Source organism: Elephas maximus, chromosome 20 (genome assembly GCF_024166365.1).
Source record: "Elephas maximus indicus isolate mEleMax1 chromosome 20, mEleMax1 primary haplotype, whole genome shotgun sequence".
In the NCBI taxonomy this organism is placed as follows: Eukaryota; Metazoa; Chordata; class Mammalia; order Proboscidea; family Elephantidae; genus Elephas; species Elephas maximus.
In genome coordinates this window covers 35,284,958-35,297,364 of record NC_064838.1, presented here as the reverse complement: position 1 = coordinate 35,297,364, position 12,407 = coordinate 35,284,958, and the positions used below count along the sequence as shown (strand labels likewise).

At 51.4% G+C, this 12,407-nt stretch overlaps 1 protein-coding gene across 6 annotated transcripts in view; it reads left to right on the top strand.

Annotated features, from left to right (window-relative positions):
• Positions 1-12,407, top strand: part of ATP2B2 (ATPase plasma membrane Ca2+ transporting 2) — a 464,478-nt gene that overhangs the window by 386,692 nt on the left and 65,379 nt on the right. For 4 of the 6 annotated variants that reach the window (XM_049862310.1, XM_049862309.1, XM_049862312.1 and 1 more), the window contains exon 8: positions 9,791-9,916. In XM_049862310.1, the coding sequence (XP_049718267.1) occupies positions 9,791-9,916 (126 nt within the window). Of the gene's footprint in view, positions 1-9,790; positions 9,917-11,567; positions 11,601-12,407 lie in introns of all 6 variants that reach the window. The other 2 variants (XM_049862313.1, XM_049862308.1) reach the window with 1 other exon arrangement.

The window sequence follows — 12,407 nt, the reverse complement described above, 5'->3', positions numbered from 1 at the left end:
TGCTCAGCACTGTTCTAGGCCCTGGGGATACCACGGTGAAAACACCGACAAAGAACCGCTGCCCTCATGGAACAACATTCGAGTGACTTGGTTTATGGAAAAGTCAAAAGTTGAAGCCTGTTGTCATCAGAGATGAGAAAGAATCAGTCAGGTGATACCTACTGTGTGCCGGGAACTGGGCCAAGTGCTGGGGAGGTAACAGTAAAGAAGGCAGGTGAGGCCCCAGCCCTGAGGAGCTTGCAGTATAGTAAGGAGAGAGTGAGAGAATGCAAAAATTCCAGAGGGTAATAGATGTCTGAAGAAAACAAAACAGGGTAGTGCGTTGCAGGTGACTGGAGAGGTCAGGGAAGACCTCTCAGGGGAGGCAACATGTGAGCCGAAGTATGAGGATGAGAAGGAGCTGGTCTTGTGACTATTAGGGGAACAGCATACCAGGCAGAGGGAACAGCAAGGGCAAAGGCTCAGAGGCAGGAGGATTGTGAGCAAGATAGAGAGGGTGGAGGAGCTAGATGTCGGATCTCTTGGGCCACAGTCAGGAATCTAGAAATTATTCTGAGTGTTTTAAGCAAGGTCTTGAAGTGAGTTGGTGGTGTTTACATTTTTGAAAACTCATTCTGGGTGCTGCAGAGTGGTGGTAGCCAGACCCTGCGGGGGTGAGATACCAGCCAGGCGAGATACCCTCCCCACAGGGAACCCAGAAATGAGTTACTTTCCACCAATGCTCAGCAAACATCCTACGAGCTGCCGCTGTGGGCTGAGCACCAGGCTGGACGCTGGGACCTCCCATGACTCAGACCTAGCCCCTGCCCTGGGAAGCCCCTAGTCAGGAGTGTGGGCAGACCTGGAAATAGCTAAATCCAGCAGAGAGGAGAGAGGAGGGTGTCATGAGAAAGCCTAGAAGGGAGCAACTAAGTCAGCCCTGGGGAGTGGGCAGGGCTACCCAGAGGAGGTGTGTTGAACCAGGTTTTAAAGGGTGAGTAGGAGCTCACAGAACAGAGATGTGGAAAGGGGCAGTTTTCTCAGAGACAACCACGTGCAAAGACACAGAGGTCGGAGGAAATGTGGAATGTTCTGGAAACACGGAGAAGATCAAAGGGCCTACACGGTAGGATGGCAGAAAGGAGTAAGAATTAGGGCTGGGGCATTTATTTATCTGGTACTATTCAATCAACATTTATTAAGCAACTAGTGTGTGCCAGCGTTTAACAGGACAAGCAAGATCTCTGCACTCCCGGAGCTTAGAATCTAATAAAAGAGACACAATAAAGGAGCATGGAAACAAATATGTAAGGTAATTTCAGATAGTGGTAAGTCAGATGAAGACAATATGCCATTGTCATGAGGTGGAGACCCTGGTGAGGGGCACAGGGATCTTAGTTGATCAGAGAAGGCCTGTCTGAGGAGATGGCATTTGAACTGAAACCCAAACAATGAGAAGCAAGAGTGTTCAGGCAGAGGGAACGGCAAGTGCAAAGGCCCTGGGGTCTGATCAAGAGACAGTTGAAGGCCTAAAATGTCTTCATGAATCTTAGGGACGTATGAGGCTCAGTAAATGGTAACAGACCTATGGCTGTGGGATGAATTGGTTGGCAGATGTGGTCAGGTCATCGGGATCTGTGGAAGTCAGGGGGAGGCGCCGAGCCTGTGTAGATTCGTGATGAACGTTTCAGACAGTCTGGAGAAGGCAAAGGAGGTTAGTTAGCTAGCAAGCCTGGGGTGAGAAAATGCTCAGAATCACTGGCCTGGGTGTCACGAACAAGCCAAGGAGGCAGCCATCAGTGCAGAGAGACCCTGTAAAAGATGGATGGGAAGTCACTGGGCCTAGCAGGGTTGCCAAGCAAGGACAGGAGGGCCCAAACGGGACAGCTGTTAGTCGCCATCTAGTGGATTCCGACACAAGGTGACTCCATGTGTACAGAGTAGAATGGGCTCCATAGGGTTTTCCGTGGCTTATTTTTCAGTTGATCACCAGGCCTTTCATCTGAGATACCTCTGGGTGTTGTGGGGACCACATGCATGAAGAGATGTGACTGTCCTCTGTGAGCTGTGTGAGCGTGAGGGGCCATGTGGATTCCAGCCCTCCACCAGTTTCTGCTGTGACCAGGGGCACATCTCTCTGTTCCTCAGCTCCTCAGCCTTCCCATCTGAAAAATGGGGACAGCCCAGCCTTCAGAAAGGCTCAGATGAATTGAGTGCTCATGGCACAACAGAAATCATAAAGTCCTTTGACCCCAGGACAGGCTGACGCAGGTCTGTATTTGATGTATCTCCAGACTGTGCAGAGTAGGGATGTTCAGAAATCACAAATTCACACATCTCCGGGGCCAGGCAGGGATGTAAACAGTCATGGGCACCAAGCCAGGTGCACAGCTGCTTCCGTTGTTGTTGCAGAAATGCCAGCCCGGTGTGGGTGGGATTCTCACTTTGCAAGAAGATTCAGAAATCCAGGTTTTCTTGAACAACCTCCCAGTGTTCAAACATGGGCAAGAAAGTCCATTGCTTTAAAAGCCTGTGTGGGTCAAGCAACATACGGGCAGGCTCCTAGTATGCAACCTTGGATGTAAGCCTCTATTTTTTTGTTTGTCTTTTTAACTTTGTATTTGAAAATAATTTCAAACGTTCAGAAAAGTCACAAGAATAATACAAAGAATACCTGAATACTCTTCGCTCTGGTTCATTTTGCCCCATTTGCTTTCTCTCGTACGTGCATGCCTGTCAAGACCTCTTTCCCTCTCTCCCTTATGCAAACTCGGTGCTCCTTTTCCTCTTCATACATCAGCAAGTGTCTCCTAAGAACAAGATATTCTCCTGCATGACCACAGCACAGCCATCAAATTCAGGAAATTTAGCATTGAGACAATATACAATAACCAGTTGCCATCGAATTGACTCCAACCCATGGCAACTCTGTGTGTGTCAGAGTAGAACTGTGCTCTGTAGGGTTTTCAATGGCTGTGACCTTTCAGAAGTAGATCACCAGGCCTTTCTTCCAAAGCCTCTCTGGGTAGACTTAAACGTCCAACCTTTCAAAGTTAGCGCATTAACTCTTTGCACCACCCAGACACTCCATTGACACAATACTGTCATACTGTGATAAGGTAGACTCTCCATATGCGGATCTTGCCAATGGTCCCAATGGTGTCCGCCTTTCCAGGACCCTGCGCTGTGATCTGTTGTCTGGCCTCTTTCTTCTCCTTTAATAGGAAGCAACTCCTCAACCCTTTTTTGTCTTTCATGAAATTAGCATTTTTGAAGAGGACAGCGATTTAGGTCAGTGGTTTGTTAACCCTCTCAGGTCATGAAGCCCCTATGAGAGCCCCAGGAAAGCAATGAACCCCTTAGGAGAAATAACGGCCCACACTTGGACTTTGAACAGCATTTCAGGGGACTCACAGATCCCTAGAGAACCCTGGTCTTGTCCCATTTTGCAGCTGGGGAGACTGAGGCCCAAGCAGAAGTAACGAGTATGTTAAGTCCCACAGAGCAGCAGGGGCAGGGCTGGAGTGAAACCCCAGGCCTCCAGCCCCCCTGCCCGGGGCTCTTTCTGCAGCCCCCATGCGTGCACTCAGCTCCGAGGGCCGTGTGGATTTTATTATGGACGCCGTGGAAGAGGCTGGGGCAGTGGAGTGGGGGCATCTTCGCAAGCACTGGGGCCTTGCTCCAGTAGGCTCACCAGCCCCTCCTGCCTGGCACGGCCCCTACAGGTCCCCAGCCCTCTCTGAGCCAGAGCATTAACAGCCTGTGGTCGCACAGGACATCACCAGGCCCTCTTGGAACTCTGCCCCCATCCTGCCGCCCACCCAGCTGAGCAGAAGGCCAAGCATGGAAAGCCCGATCTGCCACCACTGCTGCCACCTCCAGGGAGCTGAGGACGCCACCCTGACTGCAGGAAGGCCTGAGCCTACCGCCTGGCCCGCACTCTCTCCATTACACTACCCTGCCTCTTCTCCACGAGAGGCAGCGGGATGTAGTGGATAGAGCACGGGTTCAAGTCCCGGCTCCACCGCTTACCCTGTATGCCCTGGGCCATCACGCAAACTCTCTGGGCCTCAGGGTTCCTGCTTGTCAGAGAGGCCAGGGGTGGGCAGAGAGGTCCGCGGAGCTTGTGCCGAAACCTACCTCACAGGGTTGTTGTGAGGGGGTGGGGTTGTGGGTGTGAGACACTCGGCACCTGCCCTCTGACCTTAGAGCACCACTACTGCTGTTAACTCTCCTTGGTAATAGGCCCTTGAAGAACTGCGTCTGGGCTGGGACCTTGTTGGCTTTGTTTGGTGCTCATACCTGGAGGCAGGGGATGCTCTCCAGATCACAACCTCTCCCTCCTGAAAGGGCCTTTTAGAAGATGTGACTGCTTCCTTCTCAATGTCCAGAGAGAGGCCTGTGAGGCCAACACCAGGACTGTGAGGGACCCTGGGTTTGAGGCCTGCCTATACCTCTCGTGCTGTGCAGCCCCACTCTGTTTTCTGCCCTCTCTGGGCTCAGAAGCCTCCTTTTGTAAAACCAGGCCCCTCCAGCTCTGCATCAGGGCATGCAGCACACGCCACTCACCACCACACGAGGGCTTTGACCCTGAGACAGCTGATATCTCAGCCCGGCCCAAGGAAGCCAATCCTGCTATTTGGGGCCATCCCAGGCAGGGGTGGGCTTTGAGTTGCAGTCTGGAAGGTTCTTGCCCACCCTCTTGCTGCCAGTGAAAGGCCATGGAGCTTACCCTCAGCAGGAATGGAGGCTCTGGGGGGACGGTCCAGATTGCTCTGTTGGCAATACCCCATGTCCTCGGGATTTGTGTTCCCTTTTCCTCTCATGGGGTGACTGACAGCTCTGCAAGGCCTCTGCCTCTACCCATTCCCCAGAATCAGCCACAGCTTCCATGGCAAGGTGGACAGGACACAAGGTGGGGGGCACTCCCCAGGTTCTGGCTGATGGCAGAGAGCCTCCCTGTGCTGTACCGTGGGCGTGGTGTCATTATCTCAAGGATTGTGATGGAGAGCTCTTGGCACAGGTGAACGCTCAGTAAATGCTTGTTCTCTTCCTCGCTCCTCCAAGAGCCCTGAGCGGGCACCCAGCCTTGGAGCCCTCCATCTGCCGCTGTGCAGTCTGGCTGCCTCTTCTCTCTTACCCCACTTGGTGACCCCAAGCCCCAGCCCACCTGATCCAATGCCATCCCCTGTCCCGCATGCCCACCTTTGCCCAGGCTGTGCCCTTCCCCCCCAGCCATCGAGTCCTTATTGTCTCAGGTTGGTGTTTATCTGTGTTCACATCTGCTCTCCTCCACCAGGCTAGACTGTGAGCTCCTTGAGGACAGGGACTCTAGGTGTGCCACCTGAGGGCCCTGGAGCCCAGCACAGAGTTGGCTGTCCATCAGTGAATGAGTGTGGCCCAGGAAGGGGGCTCCACATCAGGTCTGTCTGCATCAGCCTCACTTGGGCCTATCCAAACCCTCTTCTCCTCGAGATGGAGCCTTTATGGAAGCTGCCCAGGAGGTGGCCCACATTTCCCTGGGACCCAGAGTCTCCAGACACCATCGCTAACAGGGAACGGCTAAGCCAGCCCCCTCCCCATTTTGCAGAGGACAAAACTGAGGTGCAGAGAAGAGAGGGCACAGAAGACATCAGACTAGTTCCCAGGTCCCCTCTTCCCCAGCCCAGGGGCTCTCTCTATTCACCACCCCCCAATATTTGTGTATTCTGAGGGGCTCCAGGGTTCTCTGTATCTACCCTCCCTCCAAATGTTTGTGTATTCTGAGGGGCTTCAGGGATCTCTCTGTCCGCCCTCTACAAGTGTTTGTGTATTCTGAAGGCCCTGATGGAGGCTTAGAGGAGGCAAGAAGCTACAGAGGGACTCCCAAGGGGCCTATGGACAGTGAGGTCCTGGTGCAAGACCCTGCCAGGGCCTCCACCCCCAAAGGGTTCTCCTGCTGCCTCTTTCTACCCAAAGGCCCTGTGATTTTTCCTTTGAGAGTCAGCCAACCTTTGACTTTAATGCCTGTTGCTCCATCATTAGCGCCTCATCCGCTAGCATTAAGCGGTGCCCTGTGTAAGGGCCTCCTGGAACAGGGAGGCAGCAGCCAAGGCGGGTGGCCTAGTCTATCCAGTTTTTCTTCTGGTGGGAAGTACAGCCAGCTCTTTGAGGTCCCAGTAGGGAGAGAGAGACCATGGCTCAGTGAGGCATGGGGAGAGAGGAGGCAAAGCTGAGATGAATGTGACCCTTTATAGAACCATAGAGAGAGTCTGTGGGGCTGTGGGGATTCTCCATTATAAATGTAATACGTGCCCACCATGAAAACACAAAAGAGGAGGAAGAAGAAGGAAAGGTGCTAGAGCTCCAGCTACAGGCCAGGTTTTGCTCTGGGAGGCAGAGAAGACTCACCTTCCAGGGGCTCACAGTCTAGTGGGGAGCCTGGGCTGGAAGCCCCTCAGGAGAATCTCAGGGCACTACAAGGCAGTTCAGGGAGTCAGATGAAGTTCCCTGCAGGAGTCAGGATGAGAGACGGGGGAGAGGGCATTCAGGTGGCGGTAACTGTGTGAGCAAGGGCAAAGGGCCTGGACCCAAACGTGCAGGGAGCTGGATGTGCTTCAAGGGAGAGGGCAAGGGGGCTGGACTGAGGAATGTGACCCTCGGGGAGCCATCCAGTAGTCTGAGCTGGGAAAACTCTGGTCAGAGCGGAGGCTGGGGGAATGCTGGGACAGAGAAGGACGAAGGACCACCCTGGGAGGCTGATGCTGAGGCAGGGGGAGTGCCCTGGGGATCACTGAGGCTAGGTGGGGGCCCTCCCAGCAGGTTTCTCCCAGAGACCAGCCAGCGAGCTGCCAGCTCCTTGCAGGGATGGGAGTGATTAGATTAGAAGGTGATTTTTTTTTTTTGGTGGGGGGGAACTGATTATCTTGGGTAGAAATTGCTTCTTTGTGTCTTTTCCTATCCCCTTCTGCACCTGGGGAGGTGGGCAGTAGACTCTCTCTTTCCATCCAAGCAGACACGGAGGACAAACATCCTCATTTTCCAGTGAGATTTTTTTAACGTTTTTGGACCAGGGTGTTAGGGCCTTGTTTCTTGTGGAGAAAAGAGGTGTGGGAAAGAGACAAATGGAGGAGCATTCAAGTCCTGGCTCTGCCCCTCACCGGCTGGGCAAGCCACTTCCCCTCCCCCTGAGCCTCAGCTTGCTCCCCTGTAAATTGAGAGCCTGTGTGAGGACTGACTGAGGACATTGCAAGGGAAGGGCTAGCTCCATGCCTGGCACACAGCAGGTGTTCTATCAAAGTCAGCTCTGGAGACTTGTTGCTTTCTGTGCTCTGTCTCTACAGTGAAGGACATTCATCCCCTCCTTTAAAGAGTCCACAGTGCCCTGCCACGTGGCTTCTCTGGACCTCAGTTTCCTCATCCGTCTAATGCTGATGTTTAACAACCCCTCACTCAGCTTCCATACAACCTGAGCTAGTGCACAAGAAAGCATTTTGTAAGCAAGTTATTATAATCACCAAAAAATAATAACAATTGCTCTCAAATTGATTCAGATTCATGATGACTCCATGCATGTCAGAGTAGAACTATTCCATATGGTTTTCAATTTCTGTAATCTTTAGGAAGTAGATTGCCAGGACTTTCTTCCAAGGAGCCTCTGGGTAAATTTGATCTGCCCGCCTTTCAATTAGTAGCCAAGGGCTTAACCATTTGCACCACCAGGGACTCCTATAATCATCAAAGTCTCATTATTGGGCCTTGGTTCTCCAGTTTGTGCCTCTTGGAGACAGGTGGTCTCCAGGGTCTTCCTATGATAAGAGACATCAGGCCTGGGCTACTTGGCTTGGCCTGGATTCCATGTCTGAGCTCATCCTGTGTCCCGCACTATTTCCTGTCCAGGGACAAAAGGACACTGCCCCCTCAGTCCTGAGAGTTGCTAAGGAGCCAGCTAAAGCACTCTCCATCTGAGAGTCTTGGTTTTGTGACAGCTTGCTGGGCTTCACACCCCCTCTGTGGGCCTTCAAAACTTGGCTTACCCATCCATGAATGGATAGAGTGACACTGACCTGCCTTAAAGGAACTCATTACCGAGTGTCTGTGTGCCTGTCTGTAAACCATTTTAAGATCCTGAGATCCTGGAGGCCAAGAGGTTAGAATACCGCAAAACACCAACGCTCTCCCTCTCTCTCTTTTTCTCCTCCTAGAACTAGATATTACTCAGATCCTAGCAGAGAAGGAAAAAAAAAAGGTGGGTGAGTCAACCCCAGCTCATGGTGACCCCATGAGTGTCAGAGTAGAACTGTGCTCCATAGGGATTTCCATGGCTGATTTCTCAGAAGTAGATCACCAGGCCTTTCTTCCAAGGTGCCTCCAACTTTTCAGTTAGGACCCGAGTGTGCCAACTATTTCTTCCACCCAGGGAGTTCCTGGGTGAAAAATGTTAGATGGCCCTAAATGCAAGCAGTATGCAAGGGTGATGTGTCTCCCAGAACCACCACCCATTTGCAGCCTGGGGATAAAGGGTGAAGTGTGCTGGGTCTCCTGCTCTCAGAACTGCTGTCTGCTTCCCTGGCAAGGTCCCCATTGTCCTCCCTGTGGCTGCCTTTGTTTCCCCAGTGAGGCTGCAACTTCAGTAAGCTCATTGCATCTTATCCTCACTTTGCCACAAACTCCCCACATGAACTTGGACAAGTCTCTCTCTGGGCTGAGTTTTCCTGTCTGTACAATTGAGGGGGTTGCTGTAGAGCAGGCTAAGCAACAAAAACTCTTGTCAAACAAAATCTGACACAAAAATCCCAACCCAAAAGATAAAACAAATAAAAGTGGAGCCACTCTGACCAAAAGCCTCCCTCACCTCCCTCCCATGGTTTCTCCTCTAGACCCTGGAAAGAATTCCAGGGCCCTTTGGAACCCAGTTTGAAAAATGGAAAATTCCAGGAAAAGGGTTCTTAACATTTCTTGCACCATGGACCCTTGGAGAAGTCTGGCATCCTTTACAGATCCCTACTTGAAATAAACTTTTGAAATGTATAAAGTAAAATCAATCATACTAAAAGAGTTAACACAATACTAAAAAAAAAATAAGTGTGGGGTATAGTGGTGTATGTGCTTCTTTTTTTAGCAAGATCTAGCTGTAGATTAAATAACCACCTTAATTACAAAGTAGGGATGAGCATGAGCAAGACCTGTAACAGCTGTAAAATAATATGAAAAATCTGTGATTTCTGATGATAATGGCATCCTGGACACCACTAACACTCCTATGGTTTGTTGCCTACGTGTGTAATGGGAGGAAATGCTAAATTTCAGTTTGAGGTTTATTATTAAAATAAAGATGTGATTTCGTCTCACCCAAATTCCCAGACCCCTGAATTCTTTTCACTGATTTTGGGGAGATAGGCATGGACTTTTTGCTGAACAGTCCTCTCTAGGGCTTAAATGGCATTCTTTGCTGTTGCAGAATGAGGTCTGGTTCTAGATGGTATCGATAAGGAAAAGAGAGAGTAGCCTCTGCTGGACCTGTAAGGCAGGGGGAGGAGGGGACAAGAGGGGCAGAGGGAGAAGTTACTCTACAGGACAAGGTAGTAGGTCTGGTGGGCCTCAAGCTCTCTCAGGGGCCTGAGAACTGAAGTATGGCAGTGTTTGAGCCCCAGGCCCATCACAGAAATTTACCAAGGTGAAATCATCTTAAAAGGACCCCACACATATACACAGTTTGAACCTCCAAGACCTCAGCAGGCAGAACCAAGAGCTGAGACTGTGTTCCTCCCACTCCTTTGGGAAGGTGGCTTTGGCCCATGCAATGGTAACTTGGTTTTCATCTCCTTCCCAGGGACCCACGTGATGGAGGGCTCAGGACGGATGTTGGTGACCGCTGTGGGTGTGAACTCTCAGACTGGCATCATCTTTACCTTGCTAGGGGCTGGTGGTGAAGAGGAAGAAAAGAAAGACAAGAAAGGTAAGCCCAGCCAGGTCGTATATTATTAGGAAGGAGCTTTTAAAGCCACATTTTTTGTTTATTCGTTCACTCAAAAAAATAATTATTGAGTGCTTTTTATGTCCACGCCCTGTGCTGGCAACAGCCTCCTGCATCCTCAAGGCCCTGCTCAGGCCAGGCAGGCTCTGTCTGTTCCATCTCCAGGGTCTTGTCCCAGTCTCTGTCTTGTCCAGTCATGTCATGGAGGCCCCTCCTTCCCCTCCGGACCCGAGGGCTCTGTTGAATCTCCATCCTTAAATTCTAGAAAAATCCATTGTGAACTGACTCAATCATAACCCCTTATGTAGAGTAGAACTCCCTGCCCAGCCATATTTCTTCCAATGTTTTTAACTCCATTGAGCAGAACGGAAAATCCACCCAGCACAGACTTCTCCCAGACATGGACAGAGAAGACTCTGGGAAGGTGGCCAAACGTGGCTCCAAATCTTTCACTGAGTTCCTTCTCTCATATCCCTGAAGCAGCCACCTTGCCCAAGCTCTGATCCCTGCTACCCCTTGAAAACAAGATTCTTTATTCACTGAGCTCCCCTCAGCATATTAGGCTGGCAGCCCAGGCTAAATGTGCCTCTTGAAGAAAGGGAGGGGTGCTCAGAAGACACAAGAAGCCCAAATCCTATCAGTTCAAGCTCAAATCCAAAAACCCAGACCTAGGCCCCAGCACAGCCAGTTCCTTACCTGGAATCCACACTCAGTCTCAGGGAAAGCCTCCCTTTCCCATTTCCAGGCTTTTGTCTTGTCTCCTTCCCCAAGCTCCAGAAGAGGATTCCCAGCACCCAGAACTTCTGGAGTTCAAAGGAAGGAAAATGAGGGCAGGTGGCTCCTCCCTGAGTTTTAGGGGCAGCCCTGCTACCTCTGGCTCTCAGATACCCCTCAGGCACAGAGCCAAGGACAAAATCCACTTTCCAATATGATCGCCCTAAGATGATGCCTGCCCCACCACTGTGAATGTGGGAGCTGAGCTATGATCTGGGAAATCATAAGGCTGGAAAGAGCAAAGGGAGTGCTGAGGTTGAAACTGAGCTCGCAGTCCTGCCCCAAAGTCCCACTGGGCATCAGGGCAGTCTCTACAAGTGACCTTAGAAGCTATAGCCAGGGCAACTGGACCCTGCCCCAGGGTGTAGGCATTTTGGCAGAGCAGAGGCCGTTGGGCAAGGCACAGCAGCCTATACCCATTTCCTCGGTCTCACTGGGGTCTGGGTGAGGGGAAAATGCACCCAGAACCCCCTCAGACCAGACCCGTGTTTCTCCTGCCCCAGAAGCATGGTTCAGGGTCACCCACTGAGTAACACCTGTATCCCAGAGAGGTAAGAGAGGACAGAAGACTCAGCCTTGCGTAGAGAGAAGGGATGGGATGCAGAGCAGATGTGGCAGAAGAAGACAGGGAAGTCTAGCATCTTGAGCCACCATAATCAGTGTAGACAGGATGGGACCCCTGCCCCCCATCTCATCACCTCCACCAGGGACATTGCCTAGAGCCAGCCACCTGCGTGTTCCCATTTCAGGGTGCCCCAGGTGTGCAGGTGTGTGTGAGTGCATGTGTGTGTTCATGTGTGCTCAGATGAGGCTGCGTGCGCTTCTCCTTCATTAACATGTTTCAAAAATCATCACACAGGTGTGAAGAAGGGGGATGGCCTTCAGCTACCAGGTACAGTAAGACCCCCTCAGGGTAGATGGGGCTCTTAGAACTAGCAGCAGCCTTTAATCGTGGGGCCTTGTCCATAGATCCCCAGCACACAGCTGAAGAAGGCTTCGTGATTGAGGGAGGCTCTGCCCTGCCAAACCCCGCTCTGTGCCCTTGAGGGATGCCATCGCCCCACTCAGCAGATGCGGCCTTACAATGCTTCTCCTGCCAGCTAGTGCCAAATGGCACCCCCACTGCCACCTGCCGTCTCAGCACTGCATTCTGCATAAAATGCCTCAATCACTCCACACAGCCCTGCAGCCCTTTCTCCCCTCACCACCACCCGACACAGCCTGTCGGCTACCCACAACCATACAGCATGTCCACCTCACCCAACAGTGTGTCTCACCCAGCACTGTCTGCTCCTCTCTCTCCTACAGACCCCTTTTCTTCCCCACCACAAGAAAGAGTAACAGGGGCGAATTTGGCTATATCATATAAATTTTAATTTCTAAATTAAGGAACCTCACTACTACCTTTTCTGTCTCATGTACAAAAATTAATATGCTTCATGTCACCTTTTAAATAGCAAGGCACCTTGTATGGAGGTTTCCAAGACAACCTTTTTTGAGTACTGGTTAGGAAAGGTGGAGATGGCGATGGGCTCACGACAGGCCTAAGTCGAGAGCATGAGACCTGTTAAGTCTTTGCCATTGGCACATCTGCAGGCTGGTGTTCTGTGGGAACACCCCAGTACACGTTGATGGTGGTCAACCCTGAAGGGTTGGCGTTCACACTGCATTGGTTGTTGGATGTTTTTAGATGACTCCT